General features: G+C 50.4%; 1 protein-coding gene across 1 annotated transcript; it reads right to left on the reverse strand.

The window, feature by feature from the left end:
- Positions 1 to 712: 712 nt before the first annotated feature.
- Positions 713 to 10,860, reverse strand: LOC147084059 (uncharacterized). Its single transcript, XM_085979959.1, has 2 exons — positions 10,725 to 10,860; positions 713 to 2,021 (listed from the first exon to the last, which is right to left on the reverse strand). Exon 2 carries the CDS (start codon positions 1,912 to 1,914, stop codon positions 877 to 879), a length of 1,038 nt encoding a protein of 345 aa, XP_085836085.1. The 5' UTR covers positions 1,915 to 2,021; positions 10,725 to 10,860; the 3' UTR covers positions 713 to 876.
- Between the last annotated feature and the right edge of the window lie 9,335 nt (positions 10,861 to 20,195).

Below are 20,195 nucleotides of genomic sequence, written 5' to 3' on the forward strand. Positions count from 1 at the left end.
ACCCCGTTCCCCAGTGGCCCAGCAGGGCCCCGGTGTGCGCAGTGCTAGGCCCCTCCCCTTTAATCAGGGAGGGAGGTCTGCTATGACACGGTGCTATGTGCCGACGGGTATGGCGAAGCTACACGAAGCACCGTGAAATTCACTGGTAGCGCCTCAAGAGGGAGGGGAGTGCTTCCAGTACCACCCCGCCTCCTGCCTGGGGCGCTACCACTGAATTTAATGCGCAGGGGCGCTAACTTTTTCAGGGGGCTAAAATTAGCCCCGGTGACATTAGCGACCCAAAGGGGGCGCCACCGAATTTCCCCCTAATAGTCTAAATGGGCTGGAGGAGCAGAGGGATCCAGGGATACAGATACACAAATCACTAAAAGTAGCAACACAGGTTAATAAGGCCATTAAATAAAAAGCACTGGGCTACATTCGTAAAGGAGCCTCCAGTTCCGTGTCTAGGAGCTCTAAACCATGGCAGAGAGCAGCTGGGACACATTTCTCACACGCCTCGAGATTAACCCGCACGGCAACTTTGCTGTCAGTGAAGAGAGACGAGAAAGACCAAAGTGCCGTTTGCCCCTCTCAGTGTGGCCCTGAAGGACTGTGTCCAGGCTGGAGTTCTGTTCCCACCGTATGATCCTCCCCCAGATTGTCCTTTCTGAGCTCCAGCCAGGTGATGCTAAACACTCAGGTGGGAAAGAAGAAAATCTGCTACAATGTGTTTAACACAAAGCTGATTTATTTGACATCTATCCAGAATATTAAACTCCAGCCCAGTTCCCGGACTTATTAATATCAGCAGAAACAATCCCCACCTGTCAGAATGAACATGGTTCAGTCCTGGATGTGATTAACAGCAGCAACAACAGAATCCAATCCCTGCAGTCACTTGTGAACTCGCTGGTGTGTCAGTAGGTTGGATGACTGAGTGAATCCCTTCCCACACTCAGGGCAGGTGAACGGCCTCTCCCCAGTGTGAACTCGCTGGTGTCTCAGCAGGTGGGATGACTGAGTGAATCCCTTCCCACACTCAGGGCAGGTGAACGGCCTCTCCCCAGTGTGAACTCGCTGGTGTGTCAGCAGGTGGGATGACTCAGTGAATCCCTTCCCACACTCAGAGCAGGTGAACGGCCTCTCCACAGTGTGAGTGCGCTGGTGTGTCAGCAGGTGGGATGAGCGAGTGAATCCCTTCCCACACACGGAGCAGGTGAATGGCCGCTCCCCAGTGTGAGTGCGCTGGTGTATAGTGAGCTCAGATGACTGCCTAAACCCAGTCCCGCAGTGAGAGCAGGTGAACGGCCTCTCCCCAGTGTGAGTGCACAGGTGTACAGTGAGGTCAGATGATCGCCTGAACCCAGTCCCGCAGTGAGAGCACCTGAACGGTCTCTCATCAGTGTGAACACGTTGATGGCGTATCAGTTCCCCGGACACTTTATAGCACTTCCCACAGTCCGAGCATTTAAAAGGTCTCTCATCAGTGTGAACTCGCTGGTGTATCAGCAGGGTGGATGAACGAGCGAATCCCTTCCCACACACGGAGCAGGTGAATGGCCTCTCCCCAGTGTGAACTCGCTGGTGTGTCAGCAGGTGGGATGAGCGAGTGAATCCCTTCCCACACACGGAGCAGGTGAACGGCCTCTCCCCAGTGTGAACTCGCTGGTGTACAGTGAGGTCAGATGACTGCCCAAACCCAGTCCCGCAGTGCGAGCACCTGAACGGTCTCTCCCCAGTGTGAACACGTTGATGGTGTATCAGTGCCCCGGAACTTTTAAAGCACTTCTCACAGTCCGAGCAGTTAAAAGGTCTCTCATCAGTGTGAACTCGCTGGTGTCTCAGCAGGCGGGATGAATTAGTGAATCCCTTCCCACACTCGGAGCAGGTGAACGGCCTCTCCCCGATGTGAACGGTGCTTTTTGCTTCCATATTCAAAGGCCGATGATATTCAGTTCCTGATGAATCGAGTGACTGTCAGATCTTGACGTGATGTTTGGTTTGAGTTTCCTGTCTGCAAATCCTCCCCTTCTAATACCCTGTAAAATGAATTTAAAATGGAGCGTGAGAGAGAACCCACTAAAGAGGCAGGTTGTGAAATTGAGCTCAATGAATCTGGTTGTTTGTGGGGCCGGCACTAGAAAAAAAGTGACCATGAAAGCTGCCGGATTGTCATAAAATCCCACTGGTTCACTAATGTCCTTCAGTGAAGGGAATCTGCCACCTGGTCTGGGCCTCTGGTCTCTATGGGAGGAGAGAGAGAGAGAGAGGTGGGAGTGGGAGGGGGCGAAGGAGATGGACTTTATACATCTGCAACTCGACCAGAACTTTGACAAAACCTCCAAAACCCGCAACCTCCAGCACCTAGGAGGAGAAATGCAGAAGGTGCATGGGAGCACCATCACCTCCAAGTTCTCCCAGTCACACACCATCCTGACTTGGACATATATCGCTGTTGCTGCATCATCACTGGGTGAAAATCCTGGAACTCCTTACACAACAGCATTGTGGGAGTACCTTCACCACACGGACTGCAGCGGTTCAAGAAGGCGGCCCACAATCACCTTCTCAATGGGAAGATGGGGATTGGCAACATATTCTGGTCTTGCGAGCGACGCCCACATCCCAAGAATGAATTAAAACAAATCTGTATATGTAAAATGGATTAAAAGCCTCGACAGAAATACTTATTCCTAAAACAATATTCTTTTACATTGTAGGGACAGTGTCTGTGTAACAACCTAATCTCCCCCAGAATCCACCTCCCTTGACTGTCACACATTGGAAACTGTTGGGTCCCCCTGGGCTCAGAAGTACTGGGGGTTAAACCCAGCAGCTTCTCCTCCATCTCCACTCCAGCTCAAACTGAAGCAACAAAAAGACCTACACAGGCGGCCAGGGACCTACCTTCCATCACCTGCAATAAAACTCTTCCCCACAGCTGTTGACTAATGGTGGCCGCAGCACCCACAATCACCGCGCCCCAGAAACCACTCTATCCAACGCGCTGATTTCCCCGCTGAGAGTGCACATGCTCTCCGGGGCCACGGGCCATTCTGGGAGCCTGGCTCCTGTCCTTTGTCCCGAGTCGGACTTGGTGGAACCGGCTGCAGAAACCGGGAAGCGGCAGCTCGGATGGGGGAGGCGCTGCACCCTGGGTTTCCTGGTGCTGGGGCCTGGCCGCTCTGATTCTGATTGAGTTTTTTGATGAGGTAACAGAGGGTTGATGAGGGCAATGCGGTTAACGTGGTGTACATGGATTTCCAAAAGGCGTTCGGCAAAGAGCCACATACTAGGCTTACCAGCAAAGTTGAAGCCCATGGAATAATTGGGACAGTGGCAGCATGGATACGAAATTGGCAAAGTGACAGGAAACAGTGAGTAGTGGTGAACGGTTGTTTTTCAGACTGCAGGAAGGTACACAGTGGTGTTCCCCAGGGGTCGGTACTAGGACCACTGCTTTTCTTGATATATATTAATGACTTTGACTTGGGTGTACAGGGCACAGTTTCAAAATATGCAGATGACACAAAACTTGGAAGTAAAGTGAACAGTGAGGAGGATAGTGATAGACTTCAAGAGGGCATAGACAGGCTGGTGGAATGGGCGGAAAAGTGCGAACTGATATATTTTGGTAGGAAGAATGAGGAGAGGCAATATAAACTAAAGGGTACAATCCTAAAGTGGGTGCATGAACAGAGAGACCTGGGGGCATGTGTGCACAAATCATTGAAGGTGGCAGGGCAGGTTGAGGAAGCAGTTAAAAAAGCATACGGGAACCTGGGCTTCATGAATAGAGGCATAGAGTGCAAAAGCAAGGAGGTTATGATGAACCTTTATAAAACAGTGGTTCGGCCTCAACTGGAGTATTGTGTCCAATTCTGGGCACCGCACTTTAGGAAGGATGTGAAGGCTTTAGAGAGGGTGCAGAAAAGATTTACAAGAATGGTTCCAGGGATGAGGGACTTCAGTTACGTGGATAGACTGGAGAAGCTGGGGTGGTTCTCCTTAGAGTAGAGAAGGTTGAGAGGAGATTTGATAGAGGTGTTCAAAATGATGAGGGTTCTGGACAGAGTAGATAGAGAGAAACTGTTCCCATTGGTGGAAGGGTCGCGAACCAGAGGACACAGATTTAAGGTGATTGGCAGAAGAACCAAAGGCGACATGAGGAAAAACTTTTTTACGCAGCGAGTGGTTAGGATCTGGAATGCACTGCCTGAAAGGGTGGTGGAGGCAGATTCAATCACGGCTTTCAAAAGGGAATTGGATAAGTACCTGAATGAAAAAGAAATGTGCAGGGTTACGGGGAAAGGGCGGGGAGTGGGACTCGCTGAAGTGGTCTTGCAGAGAGCCGGCACGGGCTCGACGGGCCGAATGGCCTCCTTCTGTGCTGTAACCATTCTATGATTCTATAAAATATTAGAAAGTTTGTTCCACAGAAGCACGGGGTTTATCTGCTTTTATTGATGAATTTAAAAAGTCTCTATTAAAACCTGAGCCAGTGTGTTGTGAGCCAAAGAGCCTTGTGTCCAATGAGGGGAATAAAGGCCCACAGCCTCCCCGGGCCCCGGGCCCTGAACAAGGGACTGGAGAAACTCGCTGCCCTGCGGATCAGACAATCAGCCGGCACTAGGCCCACCCCTCAGGCTCCCCGATTGGCTGGAGGACCCGCTGCCGGCTCGATCCTCCAGCCACGCCCCGCTCACTCCCTATTGGTCGGAAGCTCCCGTCAATCAGGCCCTGGGCTGGGTCACGTGTCCCCGAGGAGATCACGTGCTCCGTCCAACTGACGCCGCTCGGTCCGGGGCCTCGCCGACTCTCAGGTTTTTCTATTTCTCTTTATTCTCTCCCGATCCACCCCTCCCCCTCCACCCCGCGCGATTCTCCACCCAATCGGAGTGGAGAAAACTCACTTTGCGTCACCGATCGCGACTCTGGACCCGACACCAAGGCCTTTCCCCGGAATGCCCCGCACCGACTCCGTCCGGCAGGATCCGAGTGCACAGGCGCAGCTCCGAGTGGGGGAGGGGGGTTGGTCTCCTCTGGGCATGCGCGGTTGTTCGAGTGCGGGAGGGTCAGGGGGTGAATGCGGGAGCATCCATCTCCAGGACCAGTGTGTATCTGAGTCAAACATAAGAACATAAGAAATAGGAGCAGGAGTCGGCCAATCGGCCCCTCGAGCCTGCTCCACCATTCAATAAGATCATGGCTGATCTGATCCTAACCTCAAATCTACTTTCACTCTCCATCCCACCCGAACCCATGTGATCTTCCGGGAGAGGTGAAAAACCAGATAAAAAACCCAATGGCCAATTTGGGAGAAAAAATCTGGGAAATTCCTCTCCGGCCCATCTAGGCGATCGAAACTCGTCCAGGAGATCACTCTGTCCCTGTATTTCCTGCAGTACTTACCTTCTGTAAAAGGTGATCTCCACCCCAGCCAGGAACAGGCCCAATTTACTCTTGAAGGACTCCTAGTTGGCAGCCTGTTCCCGAGGTCTCCACTAATCCCTGTGAATAGAACCATCTCCTGAAATCTAACACAGAATTAGAACACAAGAAGTAGGAGCAGGACCAGGCTACACGGCCCCTGGGCCCACTCCGCCACCCACAGGGCCATGACCGATCCGAACCTAGCCTCATGTCTGATATCCTGCCCGCTCCCCGTAACCCCTAATTCCCTTTACTTCTAGGAAACTGTCGATTTCTGTTTTAAATTTATTTAATGATGTAGCTTCCACAGCTTGAAAACTGCTAATGTAACACCCTTATTTAAAAAGGGTAGTAGGCAGAAGGCTGGAAACTAGAGACCTGTTAGCCTAACATCTGTGGTTGGTAAAATGTTAGAGTCCATTATTAAGGAGACAGTAACGGGACATTTGGATAAACATAATTTAATAGGACAAACTCAGCATGGTTTCATGAAATTTGCTTGAGTTCTTTGAGGAAGTAACATACAGGGTGGATAAAGGAGAACCAGTGGACATAGTGCATTTAGACTTCCAAAAGGCATTTGACAAGGTGCCACACAAAAGATTATTGCTTAAGATAAAAAATCACGGGATTGGGGGTAATATTCTGGCGTGGATAGAGGATTGGTTATCTAACAGAAAGCAGAGAGTTGGGATAAATGGTTCATTCTCAGACTGGCCATCAGTAACTAGTGGTGTTCCGCAGGGGTCAGTGCTGGGTCCCCAACTCTTTACAATCTATATTAACGATTTGGAGGAGGGGACCGAGTGTAGCATATCAAAGTTTGCAGATGATACAAAGATGGGAGGGAAAGTAGTGTGAGGAGGACATAAAAAACCTGCAAAGGGACATAGACAGGCTAAGTAAGTGGGCAGAGATTTGGCAGATGGAATACAATACTGGAATGTGTGAGGTTATGCACTTTGGCAGGAAAAATCATAGAGCAAGTTATTATCTTAATGGCAAGAAACTGGAAAGTACTGAAGTACAAAGGGATCTGGGGGTCCTGGTGCACGAAACTCAAAAAGCTAGTATGCAGGTGCAGCAAGTGATCAAGAAGGCCAATGGAATGTTGGCTTTTATTGCTAGGGGGATAGAATATAAAAACAGGGAGGTATTGCTGCAGTTATACAAGGTATTGGTGAGACCGCACCTGGAATACTGCATACAGTTTTGGTGTCCATACTTAAGAAAAGACATACTTGCTCTCGAGTCAGTACAAAGAAGGTTCACTTGGTTAATCCCGGGGATGAGGGGGTGGTCATATGAGGAGAGGTTGAGTCGATTGGGACTCTACTCATTGGAGTTCAGAAGAATGAGAGGCGATCTTATTGAAACATATAAGATTGTGAAGGGGCTTGATCGGGTGGATGCGGTGAGGATGTTCCCAATGATGGGTGAAACTAGAACTAGGAGGCATAATCTTAAAATAAGGGGCTGCTCTTTCAAAACTGAAATGAGGAGAAACTTCTTCACTCAGAGGGTGGGTAGGTTTGTGGAATTTGCTGCCCCAGAAAGCTGTGGAAGCTACATCATTAAATAAATTTAAAACAGAAATAGATAGTTTCCTAGAAGTAAAGGGAATTAAGGGTTATGGGGAGCGGGCAGGAAATTGGACATGAGTCTAGGTTCGGAATGGTCATGGCCCTGTGGGTAGTGGAGCGGGCCCAAGGGCCGTGTAGCCTGGTTCTGCTCCTACTTCTTGTGTTCTAATTCTGTGTTAGATTTCAGGAGATGGTTTTATTCCTGTTCCTGGCTGGGGTGGAGATCGCCTTTACAGAAGGTAAGTACTGTCGAAAATACAGGGACAGAGTGATCTCCTGGAAGAGTTTCGATCGCCTAGATGGGACGGAGAGGAATTTCCCAGATTTTTTCTCTCAAATTGGCCATTGGGTTTTTTATCTGGTTTCTCGCCTCTCCCGGGAGATCACATGGGTTCGGGTGGGATGGAGAGGGATAGAAGATTTGAGTTTAGGATCAGATCAGCCATGATCTTATTGAATGGTGGAGCAGGCTCGAGGGGCCGATTGGCCTACTCCTGCTCCTATTTCTTATGTTCTTATGTCCCCTTGTCCTCGGCTGCCCCACCAGCGGAAAAAGTTTCTCTCTATCTACTCTACCAATTCCTTTCAAAATCCTAAAATCCTCAATCACTCCTTGACCTTCTAGATTCCAGGGAACACAAGCCTAGTTTATGTAATCTCTCCCTCATAATCTAACCCTTGGAGCCCGGGTAACATTCTGGTGAATCTGTGCTGCACTCCTTCCAAGGCCAATATATTCTTTCTGAGGTGCGGTGCCCAGAACTGTACACAGTGCTCCAGGGAGTTCCTGGGAGTTAATGTGCGTAGGTCCCTGAAGGTTGCGGGACATATTGAGAGAGTGGTTAACAAAGCATATGGGATCTTGGGCTTCATAAATAGAGGTATTGAGTACAAAAGTAGAGAAGTTATGCTGAACCTTTATAAAGTGCTGGTTAGGCCACAACTGGAGTATTGTGTCCAGTTCTGGTCACCACACTTTAGGAAGGATGTGAAGGCCCTCGAGAGGGTGCAGAGGAGATTTACCAGAATGGTTCTGGGGATGGGGGATCTTAGCTACAAGGACAGGTTGGAGAAGCTGGATTTGTTTTCATTAGAGCAAAGGAGGTTGAGGGCTGATTTGATCGAGGTGTACAAGATTATGACAGGTTTGGATAGGCTAGACGGGGAAAGGCTGTTCCCACTAGTTGATGGTACAAGGACTAGGGGACACAGAATTAATGTTTTGGGCAAGAGATACAGGGGGGATGTGAGGAAAAACTTTTTTATGCAGCGAGTGGTGATGACCTGGAACTCGCTGCCGACGGAAATGGTGGAAGTGGAGACACTCAATGTTTTCAAGGGGAGACTGGATAGGCACTTGAGGGAAATAAATTAGCAGGGCTACGGGGATAGAGCGGGGGAGTGGGACTGACTGGATTGCCCTACAGAGAGCCGGCTCGGACTGGATGGGCCGAATGGCCTCCTTCTGTGCCGTTATGACTCTCTGGGGTCTAACCAGGGCTTTGTATAGCTGTAGCTTATAAGGAGAAACTGTTTCCAGTGGCAGGAGGGTCGGTAACCAGAGGACACAGATATAAGGTCATTGACAAAAGAACCAGAGGCGAGGTGAGGAGAATTTTATTGACGCAGCGAGTTGTTGTGATCTGGAATGCGCTGCCTGAAAGGGCGGTGGAAGCAGAGTCAATAATAACGTTCACTGGGGAATTGGATAAATACTTGAAGGGGAAACATTTTCAGGGCTATGGGGAAAGAGCAGGGGAGTGGGACTAAATGGAGAGCTCTTTCAAAGAGCCGGCACAGGCACGATGGGCTGAATGGCCTCCTTCTGTGCTGTATGATTCTAGGAGCCACTCCTGGAGTGGAGAGGTGCCCGCAGGGATCGCTTGGCAGGAAATTGGGAGGAGGTGGTGCACACGCAGACTGCACCTGATTTCGAGATGCTGTCCTTTTAAAATTGGTCCTCCACAGGCAAGGAGGGACTCGGTCCCTTTAATGAAAATCACATTGAAAAGGAGAGTCCCTGTCCCTTTAAGAGCCCTCCACCCACCATTCCCACCTTTTTCGTAAAGTCTTTGAAATTAATAATAAAAGTTCATGCAGAAAAAATGTGAGTGTGTGTCTGACTGTATTTTAGTGAGTATCTGTGTCTGTGTGTCTGTCTGACTGTATGTGTGTGTGTCTGTGTAGAATAGCATCATAGAATGATACAGCACAGAAGGAGGCCATTCGGCCCATCGTGCCTGTGCCGGCTCTTTGAAAGAGCGATCCAATTAATCCCACTCCCCCTGCTCTTTCCCCAAAGCCCTGTAAATGTTTTCCCTTCAAGTATTTACCTCAATCTCTTTTGAATTATAATATTGAATCTGCTTCCACCGCCCTTTCAGGCAGCGCATTCCAGATCACAACAACTTGGTGTAAAAATCTGTTTCCTCATGTTTCCTCTGGTTCTTTTGCCAATCGCCTTAAATCTGGTTTCTGTCCCTTCAGCCATTGGAAACGGTTTCTCCTTATTTACTCTCTCAAAATCCATCCTGATTTTGAACAACTCTATCAAATCTCCTCTTAATCTTCTTTGCTTAAGGAGAACAACCCCAGCTTCTCCCGTCTCTCCACGTAACTCAAGTCCCTCATCCCTGGTCCCATTCTCGTAAATTTCTTCTGCACCCTCTCCAAGGCCTTGACATCCTTCCTAAAGTGTGGTGCCCAGCGGAAGCCTAGCCAGTGTTTTATAAAGGCTTAGCATAACCTGCTTGCTTTTGTACTCTATTCCTCTATTAATAAAGTCAAGGATCCTGTATACTTTTTTAACAGCCTTCTCAACTTGTCCTGCCACCTTCTAAGATTTGTGTACATACACCCCGAGGCCTCTCTGTTCCTGCACCCTCTTTAAAACTGGACCATTTAGTTTATATTGCCTCTCCTCATTCTTCCTACCAAAATGAATCACTTCACACTTCTCTACATTAAATTTAATCTGCCACGTTTCTGCCCATTTCACCAGTCTGGCTACATCCTCCTGAAGTCTGTTACTATCCTCATTGTTTGCTACATTTCCGAGTTTCATGTCATCTGTAAATTTTGAAATTTTGCCCTGGATCCCCAAGTCCAGGTCATTGATATATATCAAAAAAAGCAGTGGTCCGAATCAATGTTCACGTTAAGTTGCGCGGCCACGCAGCGGTCTGGAGGTCCCGTGCAGCCGGCTCACCGCCCTATAAATGGAACAAACGCGCATGCGCGGAAATTTGAATGGGCCGTGCAGCCCGTTAAAGGGGCCACGCACCTCAAAAGAATTAGAGGGAACATTGGTCCTAATACCGATCTCTGGGGAACATCACTGTTTACCTCCCTCCAGTCTGAAAAGCAACCGTTCACCACTACTCTCTGCTTTCTGTCCCTTGGCAGAAAATTGGGAGGGGGCGAGAGCAAACAGCACCTGATTTCTCACCAAGCACTCAGGGGAGCAGGGGATTAGCCCTACTTTAAATGTCAGTCTCTTACATATATATTAATAAAAAGAGAGACGCTGTCCCTTTAAAATCGGTCATCCACGGGGACGCAGTCACTTTAATGAAAATCACACAGAAAAAGAGAGTGCCTGTCCCTTTAAGAGAACCCCCACCACTCCCATATTTATTTTAATAAAGTGCTTGAAATTAATAATTAAAAACGCAGAAAATTAATATTTAAAAAATTAATTCAGGGAGAAAAAATATTTTCACTCACATTTGCTCCACAGGGTTTCTTGTTTCTGTTCCATCAATTTAAAAACAAACTGCTTTTTTTATGATCAGCCATGATCGCATTGAATGGCGGAGCAGGCTCGAGGGGCCGAATGGCCTACTCCTGCTCCTATCTTCTATGTTTCTATGTTTAAAACAAGTATCTTCTGTAAAATAAAATTAGTTTGAGCTGTAAAATGTGAAAGGAACATTAAAAATAAACTTTCCCAGGATCACAGATTCTGACCAGGCCGCTTTACAAAATGGCGGCGGGCCGATCCCAGGTCCCGCCTCCTCCTTCGCCGCGATTGGTTGGAGGACCAAAGCCCCTCGGTCGGTCCTCCAGGCTCCGCCTCCCCTCGCTCATTGGTGGAGAGCTCAGTGTCAGTCAGTGCACGCCGGCGACGTTGTGACGTTGCAGGGTGGGCGGTTGGAGCAGGCGGGAAATTCAATTCATTTAAATTAAATCTCCCGTCAGCCTCCTCTGTCCCAATCAGCCGGCGCAAGTCCCGCCCCTCGGGCTCCCCGATTGGTTGGAGGACCCGCCGCCGGCTCGCTCCTCCAGCCCCGCTCCGCTCGCTCCCTATTGGTCGGAAGCTCCCGTCAATCAGGCCCTGGGCCCGGGTCCTATCTTCTATGTACTTTCAGTGATGACTTTTATAAACTGGTTTTACAGGGTATTAGAAGAGGAGGGGAGAGATTTGAAGACACTCGGTCTCTTTGTGACTCTAAAGCTGCAGCTGACCCCGCGCATGCGCCCCATGGCCCCGCCCTCTCCTGCTCCACAGGCGCCCGGCCCGCACCGCGCATGCTCAGCACACCCCCTGGGCCCCTGTCAATCATCCTCCCCCTCTGAACAGGCCCCGCCCCCTTCCCCTACTCCGCATGCACCGCCGGGCCTCGCTCCCGAGGATGAGCCGCTCCGCGCCTGCGCAAGACCTCGCATTCTGGGTCGGCCCGGGCAACCGCGAGAGTCCGGATCACCGGCGGAAAGTGAGTTTTATCCGGGTTTTTTATATATAGCGGAGAGAAGCGCGGGCGGGGAGATAAATAAAAAGAAAATACAAACCGCACCGTCCCAGCGCCCTCCCGGCACCGAGCGGAGCGGATTGCGCGGCCGCAGCCCCCTGTCTTCTGCAGGGAGCGGGACTGGGACACGTCATCAACTCCAGGGCGGTGACTGACGGGAGCTCTAACCAATAGGGGAGAGCGGGCGGAGCTTGGGGGACTGAGGTGGCGGCGGGTCCTCCAACCAATCGGGGTGCCCGAGGGGCGGGACTTCCGCCGCCTGCTTCTCCCGCTGCTGAGACAAGTGGAATGCAGCAGAGGGCGCTGTTCTGAGTTTGGGGCTCAGGCCTGTTAGTGGAGCAGTGCAGAGGGAACTTTACTCTGCACTGGGCTTTACTCCCTCAGCACTGCACTGGAGGGGCAGCACAGAGTTTTAGACTCCAGTTTCTGGAGTGGGACTTCAACCCACAACCTTCTGACTCAGAGGAGAGAGTGCTGCCGCCTGAGCCACGGCTGGCACTCTGTATCTAACCCGTGCTGCACCTGCCTTGGGAGTGTTTGATGGGACAGTATATAGAGGGAGCTTTACTCTGTATCTAACCCGTGCTGTACCTGCCCTGGGAGTGTTTGATGGCATAGTGTAGAGGGAGCTTTACTCTGTATCTAACCTGTGCTGTACCTGCCCTGGGAGTGTTTGATGGGACAGTGTAGAGGGAGCTTTACTCTGTATCTAACCCGTGCTGTCCCTGCCCTGGGAGGGTTTGATGGGACAGTGTAGAGGGAGCTTTACTCTGTATCTGACCCATGCTGTACCTGCCCTGGGAATGTTTGATGGGACAGTGTAGAGGAAGCTTTACTCTGTATCTAACCCGTGCTGTACCTGCCCTGGGAGTGTTTGATGGGACAGTATACAGGAAGCTTGATATACCTATCAATTCATTCCATGAGAAGCGACGAGTTAAGATAGTAACTATAGGTTTTTATTGGCTAAATAACAGAGCCCACCCTCGTGGGTGATCGGTTCCAACAAGGAAGAATACTATCCAATCAGTCACCTTTATACCTGGGCAAGCAGGCGGAGCCATGGGCGGAGTCAGCTGAGGTATGCCTAGGTATAACAGCGTGCGTGGCAAGAGGTAACCGTGTGTAGTGATAACAACAGTGTAAACAGTGATAACAACAGTGTAACAATAGTGAACGGTTGTGAACGATAACAGTGGTTTACCACATTCACCCCTTGTTTAAAATTGAGTCCGGCGGGGTGAAGTGTACTACCAGTTCATGTATGTCAGTCTATCAGGAGGCCTCGTAAGCCTTTCTGATCGGCACAGCAGCGGTGGCGGTGGTGCAGTATCCGATGTTAATGCTGGTGTCTGCGTGGTCGACGAAGGCTCCTGGGGTTCCGGTGGATTTGGGGGAGTGGTGGGGGATAACGGTGGTATCTCAGGGGTGCCCGAGGGTGCGAGGTCTCGCAAGGAGGCTGTGTCCTCCCACCCGTCTGGGTATGCCACATAGGCATACTGGGGGTTGGCGTGCAGGAGGTTCACCCTCTCGACCAGGGGGTCCATTTTATGGGTCCTCACGTGCTTCCGCAGCAGGACGGGCCCCGGAGAAGTCAGCCATGTTGGTAGCGAGGTTCCCGTAGTCGACTTCCTGGGGAAAACAAACATTTGCTCATGGGGGGTGGCGTTAATGGCAGTACAAAGCAGTGACCGGATGGAATGGAGCGCTGCCGGGAGGACTTCCTGCCAGCGAGAGGTTGGGAGGCCCTTAGACTTTAGGGCTAAGAGGACGGCCTTCCAAACTGTCGTGTTCTCTCTTTCCACCTGGCCGTTCCCCCGGGGGTTGTAGCTGGTGGTCCTGCTCGCAGCAATACCTCTCGCGAGCAGGAACTGGCGAAGTTCCTCGCTCATGAAGGATGAGCCCCAGTCGCTATGTATGTAGTTCGGGAACCCGAACAAGGCGAATAGGTCATTCAGGCATTTGATGACCGTGGTACTGGTCATGTCTGGGCAGGGGATGGCAAAGGGGAAACGGGAGTACTCGTCAACAATGTTGAGGAAGTACACATTACGGTCAGAGGACAGGAGGGGCCCCTTAAAATCGATGCTCAAGCGCTCGAAGGGGCGGGTGGCCTTGATCAGGCTTGCTCTGTCCAGCCTATAGAAATGCGGTTTGCATTCGGCACAGGCTTGGCAGTTCCTGGTCATGGTCCTGACCTCCTCGATGGAGTAGGGCAGGTTGCGGGCCTTAATGAAGTGGTAAAGTCTAGTGACCCCGGGGTGGCAGAGGTCGTTGTGGAGGGTCTGCAGTCTATCAACTTGCGCGTTGGCGCATGTACCTCGTGATAGAGCATCTGGGGGCTCGTTGAGTTTACCAGGCCGGTACAAGATATCGTAATCGTAGGTGGAGAGCTCAATTCTCCACCTCAAGATCTTGTCGTTCTTGATTTTGCCCCTCAGCTTGTTATTAAACATAAAAGCAACCGAACGCTGGTCGGTGAGGAGGGTAAATCGTTTGCCTGCCAGGTAATGCCTCCAGCATCGTACCGCTTCCACAATCGCCTGGGCCTCCTTCTCGACAGAAGAGTGTCGGATCTCAGGGCCCTGGAGGGTCCTTGAGAAGAAGGCCACAGGTCTCCCCGCCTGGTTAAGGGTTGCAGCTAGGGCAAAGTCGGATGCATCACTCTCCACTTGGAAAGGGATGGACTCATCCACTGCGTGCATTGTGGCCTTCGCAATGTCTCCTTTTATGAGGGAGAAGGCTGCGCATGCTTCTGCTGTCAGGGGGAAGGAGGTGGACTTCATGAGGGGTCTGGCTTTGTCCGCATAATTGGGCACCCATTGGGCATAGTAAGCGAAGAGCCCCAGGGTTCTCTTCAGTGCCTTTTGACAGTGGGGAAGGGGAAGCTCCATGAGGGGGCGCATTCTTTCGGGGTCGGGGCCGATGACTCCGTTCTCTACTACGCAGCCGAGGATGGCAAGGCGCGAGGTGTTAAACATACATTTCTCCTTATTGTAAGTGAGATTCAGCCGTTGGGCCGTACGGAGGAATTTCTCCAGATTAACATCATGGTCCTGCTGGTCGTGGCCGCAGATGGTGACGTTATCTAGATAAGGAAACGTGGCCTGCAGCACGTTCTGGTCAACCATCCGGTCCATCTCCCTTTGGAAGACCGAAACCCCGTTGGTGACGCCGAAGGGAACCCTAAGGAAGTGGTAGAGGCAGCCATTCGCCTCGAAGGCGGTATACTGGCGGTCCTCAGGGCGGATAGGGAGTTGGTGATAGGCCGACTTGAGGTCGATGGTGGAGAATACCCGGTACTGTGCAATCTGGTTGACCATATCAGATATGCGGGGAAGGGGGTATGCGTCCAGCTGGGTGTACCGGTTTATGGTTTGGCTGTAGTCGATGACCAGGCGGTGTTTATTGCCGGTCTTAACGACTACGACCTGGGCACGCCAGGGGCTGGTGCTCCCCTCGATGATGCCCTCCTTCAGGAGTCGCTGCACCTCAGAGCTAATAAAAGCTCTGTCCCCGGCACTGTACCGCCTGCTCTTGGTAGCGACGGTTTTACAGTCGCGGGTGAGGTTAGCGAACAAGGAGGGGGGCGGGACTTTGAGAGTGGAGAGGCTGCAGGTGGTACGCGGCGGGCGGTTTAAAAACTGCTGGTTGTAGACTGTGAGTGGGGGGAGGGATCCACCGTATGCCAAAGTGACACTTTGAAGGTGGCATTGGAAATCCAGCCCTAGTAGCACGGCAGCGCAGAGCTGGGGCAGGACGAGAAGTTTAAAATTTTTATATTCCGTGCCCCTAACCGACAGGGTCACCACACAGTAGCCGCTGACGTCTGTTGAATGGGACTTCGACGCCATCGAGATCCGATGGCGCGTTGGCCGGACAGTGAGGGAGTAGTAGCGCACCGTGTCTGGGTGAATAAAACTCTCCGAGCTCCCGCTGTCGAACAGGCAAGTCGTGGCGTGGCCGTTTACTTCGATGTCTATCATGGACCTGGACAGATGATGCGGGAGAGCTTGGTCAAGCGTGACGGAGGCCAGTGTATGGCTGAGTGAGCTGCTGTAGTCGGCAGGTGAGGCGGTGGTCGGGTCTGGAGACAAAATGGCGGCCGAGTGCGGCGAACAAAATGGCGGCGCCCATGACGCGGATCCCCATGAGGTCGAAGTTGAACAAAATGGCGGAGAAGATGGCCACCCCCATGACTCACATGAGGCACTGCTGGCGTCTGTGGCCTTGATCAAAGATGGCCGCCCCCACGACTCACATGAGGCACTGCTGGCGTCTGTGGTCTTGATCAAAGATGGCCGCCCCCACGACTCACATGAGGCACTGCTGGCGTCTGTGGCTTTCCCCCTGCAGACGTTTGCGAAGTGGCCTTTTTTTTTGCATCCGGAGCAAGTCGCGTTCCTTGCAGGGCAGCGCGCCCTTTGATGTCTCGTCTGGCCACAGAAATAGCAGCTGGCGGCCCGATCGCGGGGCTCCGCTGCCGCAGCAGGTCCCGAGGGTGGCGGTCCCGATCGATTCCGGGACTCCGACGCCGTAATAGGTCCCAGGGGCGGTGGTGCGAGGGGTATTGCGGCCGAAGTCGGGCCCGAGTCCCAGGGTCGCGCAGCACTGTACCCGGAGTACGCCTCGAGGTCCCGATGGGCCACTTCCAGGGAGCGAGCGAGGGCTGCAGCTGCTTTCAAGCCGAGGTCCTTTGATTCGAGCAGTCTTTGCCGTGAGTAGTCGGACCGAAGGCCTTTCACGAAGGCATCACGGATATTTCCTTCAGCATGTTGTGCAGCCGATACAGCTTTAAAGTCACAGTCCCTGCCGAGTGTTTGTAGCGCCCGTAAAAATTCATCTACAGACTCTCCTGGCTGTTGCGAGCGGGATCTTAGGAGATGTCTGGCATACATTGAATTTACTGGGCTCCGGTACTGCTCTTTTAGCAGGTCGAGGGCCTCCTCGTATGTAGCAAGGTCCCGGATGAGTGCAAATACTTTAGGGCTCACCTGGGCGGTCAGAACTCTTAGTTTGTCGGCTTCCGATGGCACGCCGGAGGCTACCAGGTAGGATTCAAAGCAGCTCAGCCAGTGATCGAAGTCGAGGGCTGAATTCGCTGCCTGTGGATTTAGATCCAGGTACGGCGGTCGGAGGGCTCGCAGCCAAGTCGGCTGCTGGGGCTGTTGTAGCTGGCCGTTTGGCTGGTCGTTTGGCTGCTCCAGTCCATTCATTTCAAAATTTAGCCAATAAAATTGATATACCTATCAATTCATTCCATGAAAAGCGACAAGTTAAGATAGTAACTATAGGTTTTTATTGGCTAAATAACAGAGCCCGCCATCGTGGGTGATCGGTTCCAACAAGGAAGAATACTAGCCAATCAGTCACCTTTATACCTGGGCAAGCAGGCGGAGCCATGGGTGGAGTCAGCTGAGGTATGCCTAGGTATAACAGCGTGCGTGGCAAGAGGTAACCTTGTGTAGTGATAACAACAGTGTAAACAGTGATAACAACAGTGTAACAATAGTGAACGGTTGTGAACGATAACAGTGGTTTACCACAAAGCTTTACTGTGTATCTAACCCGTGCTGTACCTGCCCTGGGAGTGTTTGATGGGACAGTGTAGAGGGAGCTTTACTCTGTATTTAACCCGTGCTGTACCTGCCCTGGGAGTGTTTGATGGGACAGTGTAGAGGGAGCTTTACTCTGTATCTAACCCGTGCTGTACGTGCCCGGGGAGTGTTTGATGGGACAGTGTAGAGGGAGCTTTACTCTGTATCTAACCCGTGCTGTACCTGCCCTGGGATTGTTTGATGGGACAGTGTAGAGGGAGCTTTACTCTGTATCTAACCCATGCTGTAACCTGCCCTGGGAGTGTTTGATGGGACAGTGTAGAGGGAGCTTTACTCTGTATCTAACCCATGCTGTAACCTGCCCTGGGAGTGTTTGATGGGACAGTGTACAAGGAGCTTTACTCTGTATCTAACCCGTGCTGTACCTGCCCTGGGAGTGTTTGATGGGACAGTGTAGAGGGAGCTTTACTCTGTATCTAACCCATGCTGTACCTGCCCTGGGAGTATTTGGTGGGACAGTGTAGAGGGAGCTTTACTCTGTATCTAACCCGCGCTGTACCTGCCCTGGGAGTGTTTGGTGGGACAGTGTAGAGGGAGCTTTACTCTGTATCTAACCCGTGCTGTACCTGCCCTGGGAGTGTTTGATGGGACACTGTAGAGGGAGCTTTACTCTGTATCTAAACCGTGCTGTAGCTGCCCTGGGAGTGTTTGATGGACAGTGTCGAGGGAGCTTTACTCTGTATCTAACCCGTGCTGCACCTGCCCTCACGAGCAAACTTGGCTAGGGTAAATAAAATCAGAGAGTTAAATGCGTGGCTCAAAGACTGGTGTGGGAGATATGGGTTTTGCTTCTTGGGACACTGGCATCAGTACTGGGACAGGAGAGAGCTGTTCCGTTGGGACGGGCTTCACGTGGCCAGTGCTGGGACTAGAATCCTGGCGAATTGAATAACTAGGGCTCTGGAGAGGGCTTTAAACTAATTAGTGGTGGGGAGGTTTCAAGAGAGCGAAAAATTAAAATGTCAGCAGAGAAGGCAATAGAGCAAGGTAGCAGTGGGGGAATTAAAAACCAGAGCGTGTCAGGAAGGGACAGAATATATAAAGATAAAAGTAAAGTAGTAAAGCGGGTAAAAGCAGGAATAAATTGTCACAAAACATATTTAAAAGTTCTTTATCTGAATGTACGCAGCATTCGTAACAAAATAGACGAGTTGACGGAACAAATAAATACACATGGGTATGATCTGGTGACCATTACGGAGACATGGCTGCAGGGTGACCATGACTGGGAACTAAACATCCAGGGGTATTTGACTATTAGGAAGGACAGACAGGAAGGAAAAGGAGGTGGGGTGGCTGTGTTAATAAAGGATGGAATCACTGCAATAGTAAGAAATGATATTCGGTCAAAGGATCAGGACAGTGAAACGGTTTGGGTGGAAATAAGGAATAATAAGTGGAAAAAGTCACTAGTGGGCGTAGTCTATAGGCCTCCTAGCAGTTGCAACTGTGTTGGTCGGAGTATAAATCAGGAAATAGTTGAGGCTTGTAATAAGGGAACAGCTATAATCATGGGAGATTTTAACTTTCATATTGACTGGACAAATCAAATTGGGCAGGGCAGCCTTGCGGAAGAGTTCATAAAGTGCATTAGGGACGGGTTCCTTGAGCAGTATGTTACTGAACCAACCAGGGGACAGGCAATCTTAGATCTGGTCCTGTGTAATGAGACAGGATTAATAAAAAATGTCCTAGTAAAGGATCCCCTTGGAATGAGTGACCATAACATGGTTGAATTCCAAATTCAGTTGGAGGGTGAGAGAGTTGGATCTCAAACCAGCGTACTAAGCTTAAATAAAGGAGGCTATGAAGGTATGAGAGCAGAGTTGACTAAAGTGGACTGGGAAAATAGATTAAGGTGTAAGACGGTACATGAGCAGTGGTGTACATTCAAGGAGATATTTCACAACTTTCAAGAAAAATATATTCCACTGAGGAAAAAGGGGCGTAAAAGAAAAGACAGCCATCCGTGGCTAAGTAAAGTAAAAAAGGATAGTTTCCGACTGAAAACAAGGGCATATAAAGTAGCCAAATCTAGTGGGAGGATAGAAGATTGGGAAGCATTTAAAAGCCAGCAAAGAATAATTAAAAGATTAATTAAGAAAGGGAAGATAAATTATGAAAGTAAACTAGCAAAAAATATAAAAACAGATAGCAAGAGTTTCTACAGTTATATGAAAAGAAAAAGGGTGGCTAAAGTGAATGTTGGTCCCTTAGAGGACGAGACCGGGAAATTAGTAGTGGGGAACACGGAGATGGCAAAAACGCTGAACAAATATTTTGTATCAGTCTTTACAGTAGAGGACACTAAAAATATCCCAACACTGGACAAACAGGGGGCTATGGGGGGGGGGGGAGGAGCTAAACACAATTAAAATCACTAAGGAGATGGTACTCGGTAAGATAATGGGACTCAAGGCGGATAAATCCCCTGGACCTGATGGCTTACATCCTAGGGTCTTGAGAGAGGTAGCGGTGGGGATTGCGGATGCATTGGTGGTAATTTTCCAAAACTCCCTGGATTCAGGCAAGGTCCCAGCAGATTGGAAAACTGCTAATGTAACGCCCTTATTTAAAAAGGGAGGTAGACAAAAGGCTGGAAACAATAGACCAGTTAGCCTAACATCTGTGGTTGGTAAAATGTTGGAGTCCATTATTAAGGAAGCAGTAACAGGACATTTGGATAAGCATAATTTAATCTGACAGAGTCAGCATGGTTTTATAAAGGGGAAGTCATGTTTGACAAATTTGCTCGAATTCTATGAGGGTGTAACAAACAGGGTGGATAAAGGGGAACCAGTGGATGTGGTGTATTTGGACTTCCAAAA

This window comes from Somniosus microcephalus, unplaced genomic scaffold (genome assembly GCF_052327205.1).
Source record: "Somniosus microcephalus isolate GS21.2 unplaced genomic scaffold, FLI_Smic_1.0 scaffold4, whole genome shotgun sequence".
NCBI classification, from domain to species: Eukaryota; Metazoa; Chordata; class Chondrichthyes; order Squaliformes; family Somniosidae; genus Somniosus; species Somniosus microcephalus.

Excerpts from the sequence above, each read along its gene's own strand:
- LOC147084059 (XM_085979959.1), bottom strand. The coding sequence starts at position 1,914 with ATGGAAGCAAAAAGCACCGTTCACATCGGGGAGAGGCCGTTCACCTGC.